The sequence below is a fragment of the Phocoena sinus genome, chromosome 2 (genome assembly GCF_008692025.1).
Source record: "Phocoena sinus isolate mPhoSin1 chromosome 2, mPhoSin1.pri, whole genome shotgun sequence".
In the NCBI taxonomy this organism is placed as follows: domain Eukaryota; kingdom Metazoa; phylum Chordata; class Mammalia; order Artiodactyla; family Phocoenidae; genus Phocoena; species Phocoena sinus.
The window spans coordinates 99,727,837-99,749,663 of NC_045764.1; the positions used below are offsets into that span (position 1 = coordinate 99,727,837).

The 21,827-nt window shown below is 42.9% G+C and overlaps 1 protein-coding gene across 2 annotated transcripts in view; it reads right to left on the bottom strand.

Annotated features, from left to right (window-relative positions):
• The window catches only part of FMN1 (formin 1), a 406,404-nt gene that overhangs the window by 147,826 nt on the left and 236,751 nt on the right, over positions 1–21,827 (bottom strand). For both annotated transcript variants that reach the window (XM_032623988.1, XM_032623989.1), the window contains 6 exons: positions 17,613–17,674; positions 15,581–15,669; positions 8,425–8,554; positions 6,543–6,689; positions 5,402–5,461; positions 1,839–1,959 (listed from right to left, as the gene is read on the bottom strand). In XM_032623988.1, the coding sequence (XP_032479879.1) occupies positions 1,839–1,959; positions 5,402–5,461; positions 6,543–6,689; positions 8,425–8,554; positions 15,581–15,669; positions 17,613–17,674 (609 nt within the window). The remainder of the gene's footprint in view (positions 1–1,838; positions 1,960–5,401; positions 5,462–6,542; positions 6,690–8,424; positions 8,555–15,580; positions 15,670–17,612; positions 17,675–21,827) is intronic.

Genomic DNA, 21,827 nt, shown 5'->3' on the forward strand with positions numbered 1-21,827 from the left:
TAAGGCAGCTCCTCCAGCTTCAGAAGGTCTTGTATTTCCTTCAAATTGACTGGGGAAAGTGTCAGTTGAGTACTCAGAGATCCGGAATGACACCGTGGATCTCCCTAGAGAAAAGAAGGTACATCCACCGCAGAGGTTTGGGGGCACCCCTGCCTCTACACGGTCCTTTGAATTCACTCTTCTTATCCCTTTGTTATTTATCATCAAACACACAGGGATATCAAAGGGAGTGGGCTGAGCCAGGATGCCTGACAAAAGGCAGTCGTGGAGGGATGGCAGGCGAAGAGGAAAGATCCAACGTAGATCAGGTTTCTGCTCGAAAGACCATACGAGAGGGTCTCACAAGGACCAAAAGACGAGAGAGGATGGGCATTCAGGGATGGCGGCCAGGGACTGGACAAGCACAGGTCTTCTCTGCTACTGCAAAAGCCACCCTGAGGACTGGCCTGGCCCTAACTCTGCCACTGGAGAGGGGTAGAGAAAAACTGCTACGTGATGCAACTCCGCTTTCTTAGAATAAAAATCAAGCTCCGCAACTCAGTCAAGGATAAAACTGCCCCTTTTTGAGGAGAGGGAAAAGAATGATCACGAGTTCACGTATCACATTCCTGAACGAAGCATTCATTTAAATTCACGCTCTCGACCACATCTACAGGAGGGGAAAAAAACCCCGCATGTTCCTTTAAAAATAATTTACAAGGTAAAAATATTCACTTGTAACCACTATCCTTATTTAAGCAAGTTCTATGCCCAAAGTAAAAATAAATGGCTCTCCCTGCCACCGGGAGCAGATCTTTCCCACTTTACTTCCATTTCCAAGCTGTCCTCTAAGACTTAGATTTCTGAGCACTCTTTCACAATAAACATTTTTAAAATGTTTATTTTATGTCTTAGTGTAAAAATATTCCTGGTGCAAGCTCTTCATTTCCTCAAGCTCTGCTTTTGGCGTGCTGGGCTCCATTTCCACATTAACCCGCTCCCTAAATCCTCCACAGAGCTCTTCAATTGGAGTTATACAAGCTCCAAGGCAAGTATTTATACTCTTGGACAAGGAGATGTCTCCACAGTGAAAACACAAGGCTCTAGAAATGCCAAAGGAAAATTCCTGCCCGAGAGACATATTTTCACCTTTTAAAAAAGCCAAAAAGGGCTTTCAGCGTTTTGCTTTGGATAATTAAAAATGTAAATTAAACTAAAACAGACTGTTTACTATGGGTCTGACCATCATTATTAGACTCATATACATAAACGAAATATATAGGCACGTGTGTGTGTGTGTGTGTGTGTGTGTGTGTGTGTGTGTGCGCGCGCGCGCGCGCGCCACAGGGACCGCAAGAGCAAGAGTGAGAGACAGAAAGATAAGGCAGCACCTAGTAAACTAGCTTAGAAAATGCAATGCATGAGATTTTCTAATCAGACCCGATCTGCCTCTCACTGGCTGTGCGAATACAGCTTCTCGAAGCCTCATTTTTCTCATCTATAAAATGGAGTTAGTGTAGTTCCTGCTTATTCGGGTCGTTAGAAGAATTGTATGAGAACACAGTAAGAATTCAAAAAAAGGGTTGTTATTATTTTTATTAAAATTATATCTATTCCGTGCTGGAAAATGTAGATATAACAAGATATACATATATAAACACTAATTAACACTAATGAAAGAGAAAGATGTGTAAATACACTGCCTCCAAATTGTGCACGGAGATGGAAAGTGTCCTGAGGCAGTGTACCATAACTGAACTCTCACCATTCCATTCCCCGAGCCATACAGAAATCATCCCCTTAAATCATTTTTAAAAATCCTATCTATTATCATAATAACAGAACAGCGTGCCTGTTACCTTCTAGTTGCCTCTTCAGTTTTCTCAAATCTTTTATAAGGTCTTCAAATTTGACTTGGGAGGCCAGAAAGAAATCTTGTGGTTCGGGCAGGGGGAAAACACTCTTTTCTGTTCCTGCTTCCTAGAATATATGGTAAACAAAAGTACATTTTACTTCCCAATTGTCACTTTCAGTTGAAATTCCAAAGCACCTTTTTTCGGAGGGTTGGATACGAATCATAGCAATGCTCCCCTGCTATTCCTAACTTTGGACTTGTCGCTTTGAAGTGCTTTCGTGTCTTTCACGCTATCATTTCGGTCTTATTGGCACTGAGGTTGGCTATGGCTGTAGCTATGGCATGGGCTGGGCTCTGCTTTGCCTCTTGAATCAAAGAGAAAATGGTCAGGTATGTCCTAATCTTAGACCCTCTACTCCCATGGAAAATGGCACAGGAAGAACACATGAAAGTACTTGAATTGAAAGTCCCTGTTGAGTTTCACATGGCAGCAATCAGATAACTCATCTTTGGGGTATGCCAAAGGGTGTGAATTGGAAGGTACTGGATAAGGCAGCACTGAGGTGGGAGAAACAATCACCATCGCTTATGCTCTTACCCACCTTCCTCTGCAGCTTAAAGCTCGTGGGCACACGTGCGCGCGTGTATGTGATCAAATTCTTCACATATTTGTAAAGATTCTCTTAATGTTGTTTGGCTTACCTTAGCAGATGTTTACGAGGGCATGGTTGGGTTGGGTTTTGACAAGCTCCACAACTATACCTAATAGAGGATCTCAGCTGAGAAACACCCAGAGGGACACGAACTGTAGGCACATCGGGAGACCAGCAGAGCCTCAACTGTCTTTTCCAGTCCGGCTTGCTTTCTCCCTGAGTTGTTTAATACAAGCTTTGTGTCTTGCATGTCTCAGGCCATCTTCGCATATTCTCCTCTCCACACAGGCTACTTTGCCAGCTTTCCTTCACATTCCATCTTCTCTACTGCCATTAGGACTAACTCCAAACTCTAAAACTGCTTTACAAGGCACTTTCTGATCTGGACTCTGTCTCCATCTCCAGCCTCATTTCTCCCTTCCCCTATCGCTAACTCCCTCTCCTAAACTTTCATAAAATAAAAGAACAGGCCACAGTTTCTTGCTTCTAGGCTTTTGTCTACACAACTGTCCCTTTTCAAAAACTCTTCCCCAGCCCCTCTTCACACCTCCTTGTTCATACTCCTCTTTCTAGTCTCAAAACAGATATCACTTCCTTAAAGACCTCCCCTAAGCCTCAGCACCTTGGCTGTTTCCAAGAGTCCCTGCTAATTCCTGTTATCACAGCACTTTTCAACGTTAACTTAAAAATTGCCTGGTTAGCTTGTGTGTCTTCCCCACTAGACTATAAACATTTTGAAGGCAGGAACTGTGCCTTGTTCTCGGTCAAGTACACACCATCTGGCCTACCAATAAAATCTGTTTGGCACCACTAATAGAGAGCTTATAAAACGCTATTCTGGGAAGTGTGCACCTTGGGCAGGAGTCATCTAACTTATCGTCCTGTTTTCTTGTGGTTTTGAGAATTCCCTGGACCCTACCCCGCTTCCTTTAAGACCTTTGGCCTCATTTGGGATGCTAGGAGGAGATGGTTTTCCTCATTTGATCAGAACAACATTTCACGTGATCAGTGTACTGTTTTTCATCTTCCTCTACTTATTTTACTGCTTTTTAAAAAACCATGGAAGCAGTACCCTCCTTTGAGCGCCAAGATGGAACAACATCTAAGATACTTGTCACAAAACTCCGTGGTAATCTGTGGAAGAACTCATGCATATTTCTTTCTATTTTCCAAAACTTTTTATCAGATTCAGTCCTGGCTTCATTTTTTTTTTTTTTTTTTTAAGCTAGAAGAAGAGAAAATGCTACCGAGCAAATCGGCCCGGTAGTAGCTCTTGCGAAAGCTGCTCAATTGGAGTTCAAAAGACATGGCCCTAGAAGGGTTTCTTTGAACTTCACATAGACCTAGACTTGGACCAAAAACCAGGCACGAGTGGAAGGAAGCTTGGAGCAAGAGTCACCTTTCTTCCGCTAATTGCTCATCACCACTAACCACAAAAATCATCACTTATGCTCCTAAGAGGGAAGGGATCATTTACTAAATCACATAATGCTGTACTCTTGTTGAGTGCAATTCTTTTTAACACAGTGAAAACTGGGAGAGCACCACACAAATGCTGACTTCTTATTTTTCCTAAACTGGACCATCCCGTGTTTGCAATTAATCTTACTTTAAGATTTCCCTCTGTGAAGTCGATTCCACTGGGTTCAGCTCTCCTCAGTAGGAGTCAAACTCCATCGGCAAATTTCATCCTTCCTACACAGTGCGTCTGCTTATGCCAGCCTCGAATTTGAACTGTCACCTCAAGATCCTTCAGGATAACTCTTCTGCCACCCTGGTACCTGCCTTCAGAACTTTGGATGCACACATATTGCCCGAAGCTCAGCACACCTACCCTGCTCTACCAGAAGACAGCTCTCGCCTCGTTGCATCTTGTTTGTTACAGATGCTACTTATTACATGCTTGTGGATATTTACAGTACATTCAACTCAGCAAGTATTTGTCAAGCACCTACATTACAAACATGAAAAAAAGAGACAACAAAGAGTTCTGGACCTCAAGGAGCAATGCCGGGAAGCTAGGTAATTGCTCAATGATATCTATACGCAGGGGAATAATAAACCTGGTGGTAGATACATTGAAAACGGTTAGATAAACCCACCAGGAGGGTAGGAGAGATGACTAAAGACTTCATCAGTGCTTAGCCTGTCTTCTGCATGAAACTGTAGGCCTTTTGAAAACGAGGCCCTGGAAGCTTTACTTTTCTTCCCTTGGTACCTAGGAAAAACTGTGCTTGTGTGGATAGTTAAGCGGGACTCCTGACAACATTTTCCTGAGACTTTTTCCATTTACTGACTGCTAGGTTTCTCAACAACTTACAATAGTACCTCTTTCTTCTCAAAGCTAGGACTCCTTGTCCTCGATTTAATGAGAAGGAATAAAACACAGAAAATTGCGCTCAGGTGGATTCTCACAGAAATTTTTATTTCTAATGGCCCAGTGTAATCTAAGCAGGGAAGATGGATTTCAAATTCCACGTCTTTAACTTGTTCACAGATGAACATTGCTGATAAAGTATTGGGTATTATTGCATCTTAAGTTCCTAAAGTTTGGTCTGCATCCCAGAATCTAGTTTCAGATATAACCAATTACTGAATGGATATGGGTTTCACAGAGACCCTCACAATCTGGTCAGAAGGCACTGAGATGACTGGGGGTCTCTTTGAAGCTGTGTTATACAGTGGATTAAGAGTCGGTAGATTTGTGCCACTGAATAATGCTTCTCTTTACAAGAGTCAACTAAACTCTTGGCTCCAGTTTTCCCATCTGTAAGCCAAGGAAGCTGGAGAGCTCTCAGATTCTATGTTGGACTTGAAATTCATCCATCCATCCATCATCCAATTTCTGAATGCCAGCAATGTGCAGGAGCTGAAACCCCATTAGCGTAGTTTTCCACATAACGCTATTTCTTACCTGATCATAGTAACGCAGGTAATATTTCACAACATAGTCCACCAGATTAATCCCATTATCCTAGGTTTAAAAGAGAAGTTTAAATGAATATCAGTCACATGAGACTCTGCCATATTAGATAGTCAAAGAGCTGAAATCTCACTCTGTAACTCTAATACTTTTAATTTGTGATACCTGGTCCTAATTCTGTTTGAGACTGTCCTCTTTCCTCCTTGTCCCATTCATTTTTATGGCATCTATACAAAGAAATGACACTACACTCTTTCTTGAGGTGGGGGGGGAGACCCAAAGAGGTAATCCATAAGGCCTCTGAGGTAATGGCTAAGACAAGCACCAACCCACCAAAAGACTGTCTCGATACTTTCAGGCATAAAGCCAAGAAGGGAGCGGGGAGGGGAGTGCTAAAGGGAACCAGAGAGTAGAACAGAAGACCATCCCTCCCTTCCCACCTTTCAAAAAATGTGTGTTCTTACTGGCATGAAAAACAATCAAGGAGGCTTAAAAGGAACACCCTGCCACTTTATGACCCTGGGACTCCAGGGGAGAGCAGGCCCTCCCACAAGGCAGCCTTTGTGTCTTGTTCACGTGGGTCTAATTCTAATTTGCCTGTGTGTTTCCCCTCCCTCCGCTCCCCCTGCCCCCCCAGGGGACGCCTAGATATGGGCTGGTTGTTTCTAAAGAGGTAGCTCTGCAGGGTGTGGAGCCAAGTGATAATCAGGCTCAGAGGGTCTGACAGTGGACCCCCAGCCCAATTGTTGTGGACCAGAGAATAATTCAAACCCTCAGCTCCCTTGGTGAGTCAGCATTGCTCTCCACTTAGGAGTGAGTGAATTCCAAGGAGCTAACCCCAAATTCAAGCAGACTCAAGCCTTGTGCTATGGCTAATACTGTACGCTATCTGCTTTATTCTCCACGGCAGTTCAACAGCTAACTGTGCGCTTTCGAGCAAATGAATGTTGGGGATTTTGTCATCACAAGAAGATGAAAAACCTGTCTTTATTCAAAAGAAAGCAAACAATGTACTGTTCGGGGGAGGACAGAGATGAACGGAACAACCACGAACACTTTTTTTGAAAATGGAAGGTATACAAGGAAAATAATGACAGATCGCAGACCTTCGTTATGAAAAATAAATAAATACCCGACTTTTGACGTCCTTGAGTTTGGGCAGAATTTCTAAGCTATATCCATCTGCTTGTCCCCGAGTCCTATTTCCTCCATTCATATAGTTTCCAAAAGCCAGAATGAGAGCCAAAATATCCTTCACACTCTTCATTTGCAGCAAGCCCTGGGAAGGCAAACACCCATTATTATGCGTCTGAACTCCAAATGCACCTATGTTCATTCAACAACAAATATTCCCTGAGCACTTGATAGGCTGTTTGCTGGCCTGTTACCAACTGGATTTATAGTTGGTGAAATGGAAAATACACTTCACTGAGCCATAAGTGTCTTAAAAAATATGTTAACAGCCATCATTTTTTTAATCCTTTCAATGAATTACAAACTGCGCATGTTCATACTGAATATTAAATATGAGGTTATTTTTTTGTTTTTGTTTTTTTGCGGTACGCGGGCCTCTCACTGTTGTGGCCTCTCCCGTTGCGGAGCAACAGGCTCCGGACGCGCAGGCTCAGCGGCCATGGCTCACGGGCACAGCCGCTCCGCGGCATGTGAGATCCTCCCGGACCGGGGCACGAACCCGTGTCCCCTGCATCGGCAGGCGGACTCTCAACCACTGCGCCACCAGGGAAGCCCTAAATATTAGTTTTTATATTTCTATTTGAGCCGGTTTTATTTTTTAAATACTTATTTTAAAGGATTTAGAAATTGAAAAAAGACAGTTGTTACAGTTAGGCTTTGTATTTGACGGCTTCTAAATAGGAAGGGGTTTAAGATCATTTGAGGATCTGGTTTTGGACTATGTATCTATACAAACAGCACAGTTAAACGTAGGGTAGATACAACAGCAAGCCTATACTTCCTTATCCCTGGAAATAATCCTCAGAGGTGAACTACAGAATCCTCAGAGGTGAATACAATCATGTATTTCAAGGTCATAGGCTATGTTTATTAAGTGTCTGCTGATCTGTCTATTAACTTTTACTATTTGTCTATTAATTTCAAGCTGCTTGGGGTTCTCTTCAGCTCCCCATCTCATTTGTTTTTCCTCTCTCTCTCTCATTCTTTTGCTCCAAGTGCAAATTTTCAAATTGATACTTTTCCCCTTCTCTACAGTTTTAGTCGACTTTATTTTCCTTGATCTTAGGGTAAAGAAAGCAAACCAAGTGCAGCTCTAGGACGACCCCTGCTCCTGCCTCGTAGGGCGTTATTAGAGGGTGTATATTATATACCTTGGTAATATTTATGCTTTCTTTAGTGAAATCTTTTATATTTTAGAAGGAAAAAACCCCATGCCTCCAGATAAGCAACTAAACATTACAGTATTTGTGGAGGATCACCATGTGGTGAAGGACGTGCGTCATTGGGAGAAAAAGCCACGTTCAAGAATTTAACTTTATAACAAACCCCAGTGTGGTAAAGCCAACAAAAACTTATCGGCCCATCACTCATTATCATAATCATTGATTTCATTTATCAAGTCTCTAGAATATTTTTATTTTACTATGTAAACACATTTCAGATGATCCAATGCATTGCTCTAAGGCAAATCTCTTTTTGCAATCTAGAGAGTCAGAATGGAAAACACACTATACTATTTAGGTTGGTTTTAAGTGGCCAGAATGTACATTGGGAGGTATTTGGAATACGTGAGAAGAAATCTGTAAAAGTGTTGGTTTTTTCCTCCCTCTTTCTCCTCTGTCAATCTGCGTCTCCTTCTTTCTTACTCACCTGCATGCACGCTCACACGGGATAATCGTCACAGTTATACTCAGGAAAACACACAACCTTAAGTCCACAATATTTCTGCAGAGGGACTCGAGTTGATCTTTCCCAGTCCCCACTCCCTCCTTTACCCCCAAGGAGGGCAAAGCTGTCTTTGAATTACACAGCAAACATACCTTAGAAGCTCGTGTGATGATCTCTACCTTTCGGTGCACGGCAGTAATGCCCTCAGAAAAGACAGATCTGAAGATTATACACTGGGCACGTTCAGCAAAATTAGGGATCTGGGCTAACTCGTGTAAAAATCTGTAAGAATTAAGAATGAATCATCTGACGTCACATATAATCGCAGCAGAAAGAGATTTCGTCATGAGAGCATTCCTTGTTTGACAATGTTAACTGAACAATTATAAAAGGCATCAAACAGGCAAACTCAGGGGACTCCAAGGGTTTGTGCTCTACTGTTAACAACAAAGACGCTTTTAAAAGTGGGTTTCCATATATCACCTCACACCTTTCAGAATGGCTGTCATTAAAAAGAACACAAATAACAAACGCTGGAGAGGATGTGGAGAAAAGGGAACCCTCGTACACTGTTGGTGGGAATGTAAATGGGTGCAGCCACTGTGGAAAACAGTATGGAGGTTTCTCAAAAAAAACCTAAATATAGAGCTACTATATGACCCAGCAACTCCACTCCAAAAAAAAAAAAAAAAAAAAACGAAACAAAATCCAAAAAACACTAATTTGGAAAGATACATGCACCCCAACGGTCACAGCAGCATTATTTACAACTGCCAAGATATGGAAGCAACCTAAGCAACCATTGACAGATGAGTGGATAAAGAAGATGTGGTATATGTGTATATACACACACACACACATACATATACACACACAATGGAATACTACTCAGCCATAAAAAAGAATGAAATTTGCAGCAACGTGGATAGACTTGGAGGGCATTAGGCTAAGTGAAATAAGTCAGACAAAGACAAATACTGTATGATACCACTTATATGCGGAATCTAAAAAATACACCAAAATGGTTAATATAACAAAAAAGAAGCAGACTCACAGAAACAGAGAATTAGTGGTTACCAGTCGTGGTAGGAGGGGCCATATAAGGGGTAGGGGAGTGGAAGGTACAAACTATTGGGTATAAGATAGGCTCAAAGATATATTTTACAATGCAGGGGATATAGCCAATGTTTTGTAATACCTGTAAATGGAAAATAACCTTTAAAAATTGTATAAAAATTTTTTTAAATGGGTTTCTATAACAGTGAGCAAACATATGGTGTATAAATTAAGAACAGAAAGTTAACACAAGTATACTGAACCATGTGAAGCTATTTGTCTCTTGCTACCCAAGTAAGACTAAACCGAAATAGAAAGCATTAATCTTAAGTGTTTGGGGAAAAAAAAAAAAACCACAATAGATTCCCTTTATAATGCAGCATTCTCTAATGGTGTATTAACACAGGCTAAGTAAGGGGAAGACTTGAGGCAAATGTCTATAGACAAGTGAAAAACTAATCTCTTTCTGAAGTTAGATTACTACTTTTTGTTGCTGTCGTTCAAACAATTATAATAATCTATAATGATTCTATCCTGCAGGTATGTGTTTACTTTTCCACAACAACTTACCGACACAGACAGGACTTCATGGCTCCATGCTTGGAACAAAGGAGGCACTCATTAAGTGGGCACAATCTAAAGTTTCTTAAAAACTATGGCAAGACAGAGCTTAAAAGCTAAAGTTGAGTACCGACCTACACATAGAAGTTCACTGTCTGAGCAGCTGGGCGCTGATGCCCTTTGCAAAATTAAGTTGGAAGAGCTACATATCCTCTAGGCCAACCACCCGAGGTAGGGGTATACACTAAAATGGATGGAAAGAGCTGGACATGAATTCAGAAAAGGAGAGAATCCACTAAAAGCTTTTAAATCCATTTGGGGGTTGAAATGATGATTAAGTGATAGTTCTGAAAGTCTTGGTCAAACCATAACATCGTTACCTTGACATTTTGTAACCTCTTACCAAGAATGCTTTTACCTAGGAGCAAAGCTGGAGCCCCCTTCTTTCCATAACCAAAGAAATTTCCTTAGCTAATAATACTCTGTGCCTCTTTTAGGGACACTTGGGTTTTAATAAGATTCTAATAATCAGCTGTTTTTCTTATTTATCCTACAACTAGGTCATAATCCTTTTTTTTTTTTCTCTAAATAACACTGAGAGGAAGCAAAGAATGTCCATAAAAGAAAACATATCTTTGCTTTAAGGTTCTGTAACTCTGATTATTATGAAAACCATGTGATGGGATATAAAAGTGGAAACCCAAAGGAATTCTGAGTTAGGACAAGATGAAAAAATTACACTCTATGTGTGAATCGTTTCTTTGTAAAATTAGTATTAAACCACTGATTCATTTATGACTGAAATCAGGGGTATCACCAGTTCTCACAAACATGAACAGTAAAAAGCTTGTGGGACTGGAGGCATTTGGTCCTGTAGCGAGTCTTGGGAAGTTTTACTTATTCAGACGCTGCTGAGAGCTACCTCAAGTGTAGCACCCTGCACTTCTCCCTTTCCAAATGCAACCATGAAACACTATTCCCTAAGTAGGACCCGGATCCCTGAGTGGGTACACTTCCTCGTTTCAATGAGCACAGCGAGTGAAGCATTGATGGAGAGAATATACAGCTCAACACCCCAGCTCACCAGCAAGGTCTTAGATGAGAAGGAGGAAATGCTGTATAAGCAATTACTTATAACTCGTCTCCAAAGAGGACGTTTAGGACCAACATGAGGAGACGAGCCCATAGGCTCAAGCAATTGGTGTTACCCGGAAAAAAGAGTAAAACAGAACTACAAGGTTCCCTGGGATCAAAGCTTTACTGGAACTAGGGCTCGCACTAGGAAGGCTCTCAGAGAATCTTAAAGACCCAGTGTTCTGTGTATGGAGAAGGGGCCGAAGCACATATCCAGAGTTGGAGGGGGGAGGGAAATTCAGATACTTCACAATACTTTTGGATAGAACTGTAGGGAATGTGTCACCAAGAATACCAGAGCATCAGTCACCAAGAATTTTAGTGTCTTCAGATGTGTATGAAGCACTCACAGTGCGTCAGGCACCATGCCGAGACCTGAGAACAGAATTTAACTTAAACACAACTCCTTCTTGATCACCTGTGAAATAAATCCACAGTTACCACGAGTGTGATGAGTGCTCTCGGTGATGGGGCCTAAAATAGGAGCTATGGAAGCCATACGCAGGGCATCAAAGTCAGAGCGCTGGAGGGACCATGTCAGCCAAGGTCTCTGGGAGCCCTCTGGTCCTTGTGCAGGACGCATGTAAGAGACTGCCAGCGAGAGCCTGGACAGGCTGAATGATATTCGTGGGGAAAGGTGAGAAAAAGCTAAAATGGGGCTTTGTGTTCTAAAATAAAGAGCTCAAGTTTTTTTTCTGAATGAATGAAGGGTTTTAAACAGAGGAGTGAAACTTTCAGCTTTTTGTTTTAGAAAATCGCCCTTGCAATGGCTCGGCTGATTGATTGGAAGTGATAGCAGATCTGAGGCTGGGAGCAGCTGGAATATTCTAAGGGGGAACGAGAGAGGGCCTGCAGTGTGGATGCTGAGGGGCGAATGGTGAGAAAGCGACTGAGGCTGCCAGACCCAATGTAGCTGACCCATCCCACGGGATGCTGAGAAGAGCCCAGGATGACTTGTGGGTTTTGGGGCCTGGTCACCTGGTAGCAGGTGAAGATACAAAATACTAGAGAAGCAAATTTGGGAGAAACAAAGTCTCGAGGAAAGCACCCTTTCCCATTTATCTGAGAAAGTACCAGAAGTACAGGTTACCTCAAAGGCTATGAAGTGTCTAATATCTTATCTCCCACATGTGGGTTTTACACTCTACCCATAAGGGCAGGGGTAAGCGCTCTTTTACACATCCCCAAGGAGAGGGTCTTGGGCATTAATAGGCCATGGTACTTATGAATATTTAGGGACTGATTTCCTTTTGGACTAGTCTAACTTTATACCCTAGGGCCAGAGATAGAAAGGAGCCACAGACCAGGGACCTTCCTCTTCTTTCCTTAAGGCAGGCTGATCTTCCTAGGATGGACTGTAAGTACAGCCGGTACACAGCAGAAACATTCTGCACCTCACAGTATGTGGGTCACACACCCACAGCAACTCGGCTGTCAGGTGGATTGATGCAACGGGCCCACTGTTTTCAAGGGACTAACGTGGTTTATCATCCCTCAGAGCCCTGAATGATATCATTTCAGGTGTCTGTGCATGCTGTAACTTATGTTCCTCCATAGAGGAGGACGCTAACAGAGCCTTGTTTCAACGTCAATACGTCTTCTTTGCGGCGATCCCCAGGCAGCTGTGGGCCTCAGTGGAGCATCCCCATAGGCTGTATATGGTATCCTCACTTTAGGCCACAAAAAGCACACATCAGGCCTAATCAGACCCAGTAGAGCCTCCCCTCGCCTCACCGCCATCCCAAGGAGAGTGTGAACAGAGTTGAGGACCATTGCTGAAGGGAGCGGTTCTCAGACAGCCTGGTCCCAAGCAGATGACACCTCTGTGGGAAATGACTTTCTAAATCTGGCCCTGCGGTGCAAGAAAGCTGATGAGGTGAGTGAGGAGGGCAGCCTCCCCAGGCTCTGATTTAAAGCCTGGGCACCACAGGAATCTTAGGAAACTGCAATGCTGAAACTATAAATGATCATATTTTCCAGTATGCAAAACATGCTTATAGTCAACTCACTTGGAACTAATGGCAAATCAGTTGCCAGAAAATCAGACTCTGGCATGAATCAAATGAATGCTACACTGTGCAGGAGGTCAGGAGTAAAGGTGAAAATCACTCAGCCCTGGAGGCCCTACCTCTCTGGGCCTCACCCTCTAGCAGCTGAGCCCAAGCATATCACCAGGACAACATGACCATCTTCTTTGCTGCCACTAAGAGCTTAGCATGTTCAGGAAGCCCTTACAAGGACCATTTGCAAACTTTAAAAACACTCTTCCATCCACATCATCAGGAGAGAAAGCAAGAGAACTTTAATGAGTCATCGGTTAATTACCTGCTGCCATTATTCTGTGTCCTGGCAATTAATCTCGAAAAATAATGCTAGAAAGGCACTAACACAGGAAGGAAAAGGGGAACCCTTCTGGGAGCAAGGACCCACGGCTCATTTTACCAAGTGGGCTGTTCCATAGTTTAGAGCAGGGGTTGGTGAATTACAGTCCCCAGGCCAAATTCTTTGTTTTTGTATGGCCCATCAGCTAAGAATGGTTTTCACATTTTTAAATGGTTGAAAAAAATCAAGCATTTAAACATTAATATTAATCAAATATTAACCAGAATAATATTTTGTGACACGTACAGTGATATGAAATTCAAATTTCAGCGTCCATAAATAAACTGGTCTTGGCGCACAGCCACGCCCATTTGTTTCTGTATTGTCTGTGCTTGCTTCTGCACAACTGTTGACTTGAGTAGTTCCAGCAGATTGTAATGGCTCACAAAGCCTAAAGTACTTACTACCGGGTCCTTTATAGGAAAAGTTTACCAACTCTGGGCTCGGAGTATCATTGCTTAACATGGCATAGCTGGCACTACCCAAATGCTTGTCCGTGTTATGGACTGAATGTTTGTAACCCCCCGCAAAATCCCTAAGTTGAAATCCTAACCCCCAAAGTGATGGTAATAAGAAGTAGGGCCTTTAGGAAGTAATTAGGTCATGAGGGTCGAGCCCTTGAGTGGGGTTAGTGCCCTTCAGAGAAGAGACACAAGCGCTTACTTCCCCTCTCTGCTCTCTGCCACGTGAAGATACAAAGGGAAGTCTGCAGCCTGGAAGAGGGTGCTCACCAGAACCCAACCATGCTGGCACCTGGATCTCAGACTTCCAGCCTCAGGAACTGTGAGAAATAAAATTCTGCCATTGATAAGTCACCCAGTTTAGGATACTCTGTTATAGCAGCCCAAACTGACTAAGACAGTCCTCAAATACTCCTCATGGCCTTGTGTCTAAATATCCCATTATTAGTCACTTCATTTTCGGTCGTCAGCACCTTAGTGGGAATGAAATTATTATATTAGGAAACAAGACTTGGGAGTGGACCACAGGATGGGTCGGGGTGGGAGTTGGTAAGGACGGGGGGCTCAAGTCGATGGAACAGAAGAAGGGCAGGGCGCCCATCTGCATTGATTCACAATATTCATGAACTAACTTTGGGTGTGTGTTGGGGGGAGAACCCTGGCATATGCTCCATGTGACAGCCAGTCATCTAAGGGTCCCCAAATTATCATAAAGGTTTGTCAATAACTGAGTAAACCTAGAAATTCCTCACCCAGTCACTGAAAGATGTTTCTTCTGGACCTGAATACCCTGGCTTCCAAGGGGAGTGGGGCATTTTAGAGGAACCAAGGGCAAGGTGGGAAGGTTTCGGTATAAGTGACTGACCCTCGAATGTCTCTGGGGCTGACTTGTTACCCTAAACCCAGTCAGTTTCCTCTTTGCTTCCTATTCCTTGCCTCATCTCCAGGCTGAGAAGCACAGCCTGCATTGGGCAGGAAGCACTCAAGGTAGCCACGAGCTAAGTAGCCCTCTGTCCACTCGGGACCCATCCCACATTCTCACAGAGTTCTTAGGGCTGCAGAGCCCCAGAAGGTTATCCATGGTTTGTAGACCCCAAGAGCCCAGCCAAGGACGAGAGTCACTCAGTTATGCACTAGAGTTCTGGGCTTTCAAAGTGTGTGGAACACCCCAAACTAGAGAGCAGACACCTCCAGATAGTGACTGGAGAGAAGCACAGACACATGCAAAGGGAGGATGAAAAAGCCACATCTAAACTGGGCAGAGCAGGTAGAGAATCTGGGGAGAAAGCTGGCACATTCAGGCTACATTTACTGGATACAATATTTAGGAAAATCAATTTGAATTCTGTGACTCTGACATCACCCCTTTTAACTGCATCAGCAGAACCTTAAACAGAGCAGTAACCTCTCCCTTCCTCAGTTACCCTTTGGGCCAGAATGTTTAGTCTAGGAGGAATTAACAAGTTGCTAGGACAAGAAAAGGGGAGTCATGAGGGGTGGGGTGAGGGGTTGAGACATGATATCCAGCAGCACAAATCTCCCGGCTGCCTTTCCCGGCAGTCAGGTCATTCTGCTGTGTGCAATAGGTCACAGGAATGACGCTGCTATGATTTAGCTTGGCACGGTTGAGATTTGGTTATTCGGAGCTGGGAGGCAGGAAGATAGGGACGGCCCTTCTCCTTTTGTTAACAGAAAAGTGTTTAAGCATCCTTACTGCTCAGGTTTATCCAGTAGCTTCAATTCTTCCTCTTTGGATGTCTCATAATACTTTCTTATTTTAACGAGTTCATCCTCTTGGGCTCTCTGTGTTGAAATAGAAACAAAACACACACAAAAAGTGAGCAATGAGAATCTGTCTAAAGCAGTGTGTCTCAGAGTGTGGTCTCCGGACAGGCAGCATCAGCACCACCTGTCGCTAGTTAGAAATGCCCATTGTTGGCCCTACCCCGGATATAAGACACTCCAGAGGTAGGGCTCAGCAAGCCCTGCAGGTGGTTCTGAGACATGCTAATGTTTGGGAATTACTGGCTAAACTAAATGGTCATAACAAGTGACCTCAGCTGGATACAGAAGCCAGGACATTTGATTGCTAACCTTTGAATCCCCTGGGTCTTTCCCAGTAAGATAGGGTAAGGGTCACGTTGTCCTTAGCGTTTGCTTTCTTCATCCTCAGAACCGAACAGCCCTCCTAACTTATGTAGGCGCCTGATTTTTAAATTTCTGGTCAGCAGGGTCTCTCGTTCTGAATTTTCTAAGCATTCGTTGTCTGCACCACTGATTCTGGCATTTAGTCCCATACTTTCTCAATTTGCGCAACTATGCCAGTTGTGTGTAGCTTACCTCTACTGTCAGCTAACAAGTACCAATCGTGCACAGTCCTGAGCCCGAGGGAACAACTAAAAGCATCCTAGAAGGCACTTTGCCTTTTACAAAGTCCTCCGACATCAAGTACCGCATCCTTGTTTTAAAGATGACTCCACCGAGGCTTATACTAAGTACCTGGCAAAGAGCCTGACTTAGAACACCTTTCTTCCACAATACCATGATGCCCTCCAGGTATTCAACAAATGTGCCATCAGCTCCCGATGGCCTAGGATTTGTGCATCTTCTTTATTACCAAAAGCCTTCCTGATAGAAACATGGGAAGTTCCCACCCAGTCGTACCAAACAGTTCCTGATACACACAAAGGATGTAGAAATGTGAAGGGAACTGGCAATCCCGCTAGGCTGGATTATCACACTATGGAAATTTTCTCTGAGACGCTTAAGGTCCCAGGGGACCTAAGGATTGAAATGAAATCGTTTTTTGAGCTCGGTAATCACAGCATGCTATAGAGCTCTGGGTAGCTTCCTGAGAAACAGCATTACTTCAGTAAAGAGAATCTGTTTCAGTCTATGTTTTCAAATCCTAACAGAGTCAGCGAACCAGAACAGTTAACAATTATGGGAATTGTGACTCTCCTGTGTCATCTTCCCAAGAAAGCCTGACAATTATGCTGGTTATCTCCACATATAATCCACATTTGAAGACTATATATGTGTACAGCGCTGTTTATTTCCAAAATACACGGCTACTGCTGCATATACTGAATTCTCTTTTAATACTCACAAAACTCATGTCGAGCCCATTATAATCCCCATTGTACTGATAAACAGGTTTAAGGAATTTAACTGGTCTGAGGCCACTCAGCAGTAAATGGTAGAGCTCGACCTCAAACCTGAGAGTATCTCACTCTAAAATCCAACACACACACCCACCACCCTATACTATTTCCCACGATCAATGCCGTCAGTTCACTTGGGCTAAAAGTAATCATCCAAGCTGGTAACAGCATCCCCATTCCTCAGAGGATGACACTGGTTAAGGATGACAGTGTTAAGCTGGTAACTTAGCTTCATGCACTCTGATTGCAAGCCACGGGGCTGGGCTGCGTTCCACGGCACACAGGTGGCCTCCACATTGAACTGCCTTCCCTTGCGAAAGAAATCTACTAACCCAGATACCACCGTGGGCGGTCAGGAATCTAGTGCTTTCTTCATGCTCAGTCTCATTTGAGCTTGCATTTCTGTGCCTTAACCTCTTCCATGCAATGCCACAATTCCCACTGCCAAGGAACATGAATGGCTCAGTGACTTTTCAGGTGGAAGGAGTCACATATAACCATTTTCTAGACATTACCTTTTTTTTAAGTTAGTTAAGATACAAAAATCCGGAAACTCTGGCTCTGTAGGTGTTTGATACTCACGTTTTCATATAGGGCCGCCAGGGTTTCCAGATCAACCACGGAATCATCCACGTTAAAAATGGCTGCCGAGCCCCCAAAGAGAAAAAGGATAAGAGGTTAGATTGGACTCCCCTGCACTCACATTTACTCCACGTCTAGCTTCCAAGCAATATAACATCGCCCCCTCTCACACAGGTTGTCTTTCAGCTCGTTCCCGCTCCCTTTCCTTTTGCACCAGGGGCCCCTGTGAAAGAAACCGAAATGGTTCCGATCACTGGCCTGAGCCTTGGCCCTGCCTGGTTTAATTCCTCAAGCTCTGCATCCTTTCTGCAGTTTAATTTAGGCTCCACAGGAGAAGTGTTTGTGCTTTAAAACTAAATCAGTTTGTAGGTTTGAGACACAAGGTTAAATCTTTCTTCCCGGCTGGTAATTGAAGAGATTTAGTACCTGATGCACCAGAACTGACTCTTGCCCGTTACCAGGAAGAGAGAGAGAGAGAGAGAGAGAGAGAGAGAGAGAGAGAGAGAGAGAGAAAGACAATGTTGGCAAATTAAATGAATTCAGGCATGTGATTTCAGGCACCTTTCCATGGCCGCTGCAAACATCTTGTTTGGATTAAAGAGACAAGAAAAAGCAATAATTGCATCAATGGCAAATTAAGATTATGGAAACCTCCCATGAGCCAGTCTTAAGGCAAGTTCTCATTCCCATGGTTTTATTTGGATCCTACTTGTTGTTCTGTATGTTAAATAAGTTATTTAGCTGTTAACTAATATGCCTGTGATTTCATCTAGAGAGATTCCTTCCCATATATACCAGCATACAAACATTGAGATTTTAAAGCCTTAATGGATTTGGCAATCAAAGTGCTTGAAATAGGCAGCTCCACATCTTTAAATAATTATTCAACCCCACCTCCCTTCTCTGACTTTACATTGTGAAATTAACCAGCACGCTAGTAAATTTTCTCCATGGCAGGCTAATTAATTTTATTAAACCAACCAGTAATATTTAGAATGCCTTAAAATTCTGCTCATCAACCACCGTTCTGTTCGTTGGCACTACACCACGGTTTTTGGAGAAGGTAGGGATCAAGGTAAAGGGCAGGTTGCTTTCAAATTGTTTTGCTTCTTCTGTGGTTTAGAATCACATGAACGCCTTTATACAATTTTAATAAACTTAATCAACGGAGCTAAGATCATGTAACTTCACAGAACACCGAGAAATGTACTTAAAATTCCTTCATAGGCCACCTTCTCTAACTTAGAGGAATTAATCATCAAGCTATTCCTCAGCTACGTGGGGTAGTGAGAAAAGAGGAGGTTAATATGCTAGTGACAAAGTCAGTCGTCTCAGATTCCACCAAGACAAAGGAAAATTACCCTTCTGAAAAGTCCAGTCTGAAACCAGGCATTTTTCAATGGACCAGGCATTTTTCAATGTCTGATGCTTTAAAAAACAAAAAACTGGCCAGGAACAATGTCTAGTTTATGTAAATTCTAATAGTCTCCTATAAAAATCAGCCAACAGGAATACGATAAGAAAAGGTAAAATTCTAAAAATAATTTATCAGAAACGTTCACTCCTAAACAAGGTACCGCACATGAACTGCAAGCTTACATATGATCAAATAATCTTACCTAATGGGAAAGGGAATGATCTGTTGGCTTCCTTTCCTAGTGAGTAAATATTTGAGTTTCAGAAGTTAATCACTCTGGGTCCCAGATACACAGTTTGATGGGTTATACCCTCAGCCAATTCCCCTGCAGTATGCCAGGAAGCAGAGGAAAACATGTAGGGAGGATGGGACTGGAGAATAAGCACGGGCTCTGGCGAAACTCATTCGTTCATTCACCCATCCCTTGAATAAATGCTTGTTGAACGTGCACCAAGTTCTAGAAACGGTTCTAAAATGCTGTGATTACACAAATCAAATGTGTGTCTGAGCTGTTCAAAGCACTTGATCTCACGAGATTTATACTCCGCCTTAGGGGACAGAAAATAAACAAATAAACAGTTACAGATAATGATATGAAGAAAGCAGAGAAATGAGCAACATGACAGAGGTTAGTGGATGAAGGCTTCTTTGAAGAGGTGACATTTAAGCTAAGAGCTGAGCAGGTCAGTTCTGTGAGTGTCTGGGAGAAAAGCCTTCCAGGGAGAGGTAACTGCAGAAGAATATTTCTAATCCTGATGAAGGAACAAGCTCAAGGTTCAGAAAAAGACCAAGATGACAGCTGCGGAGGGAGCAAAACTTACTACGTGATCCTGGCAGGTTCAGCTCTATGAACCTCAGCATATCCATAGAATGGGTCTAATTTCACTTAACTGAACACATTAAATGAGGTTAAGATGTATGCTTGGCCCAGCATATAAAGCATGGTGTGAAATCAGAATGGTACCTACAAACTGACTATGGTGATGTTAAATACACACACTGTGGATGTGTCTTAATGCTTGCTAATGCCTTATCTCCTTTAACATCTGGAAAGCATCAGAGAAAGAAGACTGCCATTACTGAGTAGTTTGTGTTATAAATGAAACTTTCTAGAATTCTGGAGTGTTTCAGATAGGAGCAGTTGCAACTTAAACCCTTTTGGTCCTTCAAAACCCTGCTCGACACCCAACTTCAGGAAGCATTAATAGAAAACTTACATGCACAAAAACTCTAATTACAAAAAATAATGTCTCGAATGTCTTAAGGGAAATATAAAAAGCTAACCTTCAGGTCCATTTAGAAAGCTAACCTATTTTTACCTCTCATTTCCATCTTTCCCACCAATCCACGCTTCATCGTACCACCCAAGTTATTTTTTTTTTTAAACAAAGGTCTCAAAATTTTACTTGATGTTTAAAATACCTCAGATGTCTTTCCTTTAAATATTGGGTGAAGTCCTAAGGCCTTGGCCTGATTTTTAAGCCCATTCCGTTCCTAGCCCCGAGCTACACGTCCAATCTCATCTTTGGGGGAGGAATGGGGGAGAGGAAGTAGATTGAGAGATTAATTTAGGGCCAACGCCAAGTATTCCACTGAGATTTCTCCTCTTCCACGAGGCTCTTAAAAGTAAAATAAAACTCAGTGGTGGAAGCAGCACTATGAAAAGATTATCTGGTTGAGGCCAAGAGCTTAAGGAAATTAAATGATTTCTATTACTTCTATCTTATAGGGTGGCCAGGGAAGGTTAGGTTATTGGTCAAAGGGTTGAAACTTAAAAAGAGCCTAAGTCCTGTGACTCATAGGAGAGCTGTCTTGCATGTACATAATCCTGCCTCCTATTCACCATGAATAGTTTAAGTTCGTACATAGGGCCAGAATCCATACCTGAGCATGCCAATCCCCAAATATGGGACAGTGTATTAGAGAATTGATTCTTTTTTTTTAATTTTTTTTTATTTTTGGCTGCATTGGGTCTTCATTGCTGTGCGCGGGCTTTCTCTAGTTGTGGCGAGTGGGGGCTACTCTTCATTGCGGTGGCTTCTCTTGTTGCAGAGCACAGGCTCTAGGCTTCAGTAGTTGCAGCGCATGGGCTTAGTTGCTCTGCAGCACATGGGATCTTCTCGGACCAGGGATCGAACCCGTGGCCCCTGCATTGGCAGGCGGATTCTTAATCACTGCACCACCAGGGAAGTCCCTAGAGAAATGATTCTTGAAGGCGCTCACCATCAAACTCAGAAGCAACCCATGAACCCACTTAGTTAATTGAAGATTACATTGTAGAAAGAAATCAGTCCTTTATTAAAATATTTTTGGAGTTACCTAGGATCAGGTAGCCCCCTCCACTTTGCACTTGTACACACACACTCTCTCTCTTTCTCTCATACACACTCACAGACAAACACCCTCTTTACTGTGAAAGTTGAATAAGCAAATACCAGCCTACACAATTCTCCAGTGCGCCTCAAAGCCGTGATACAATAATTCCAAGTACTTCTAGCTGTCGCTTCCATCTCTATGGGGCTCATTACACCGACACTCCTGCAGGTGGTGTCAGAAAGGTGAAGTGCCAAATCCACAAAGGGGAGACCCCCAATGATTCATTGCTTCTGTGGTATCAATCATGGCTGGTGGTTTTTACTTTTATCTCCCCCTCTCCTTAGTTATCCCCACTCCCACTGTCAGTTCAGTTAGAATATTTCACCTACACTTCACAATATGTCTAAAGGAAGTAGACACACGCTGTGAAAAGCTGGTAATTTTATTGGGTTCCTTTACCTTTAAAAATCTGTTACTTGGTC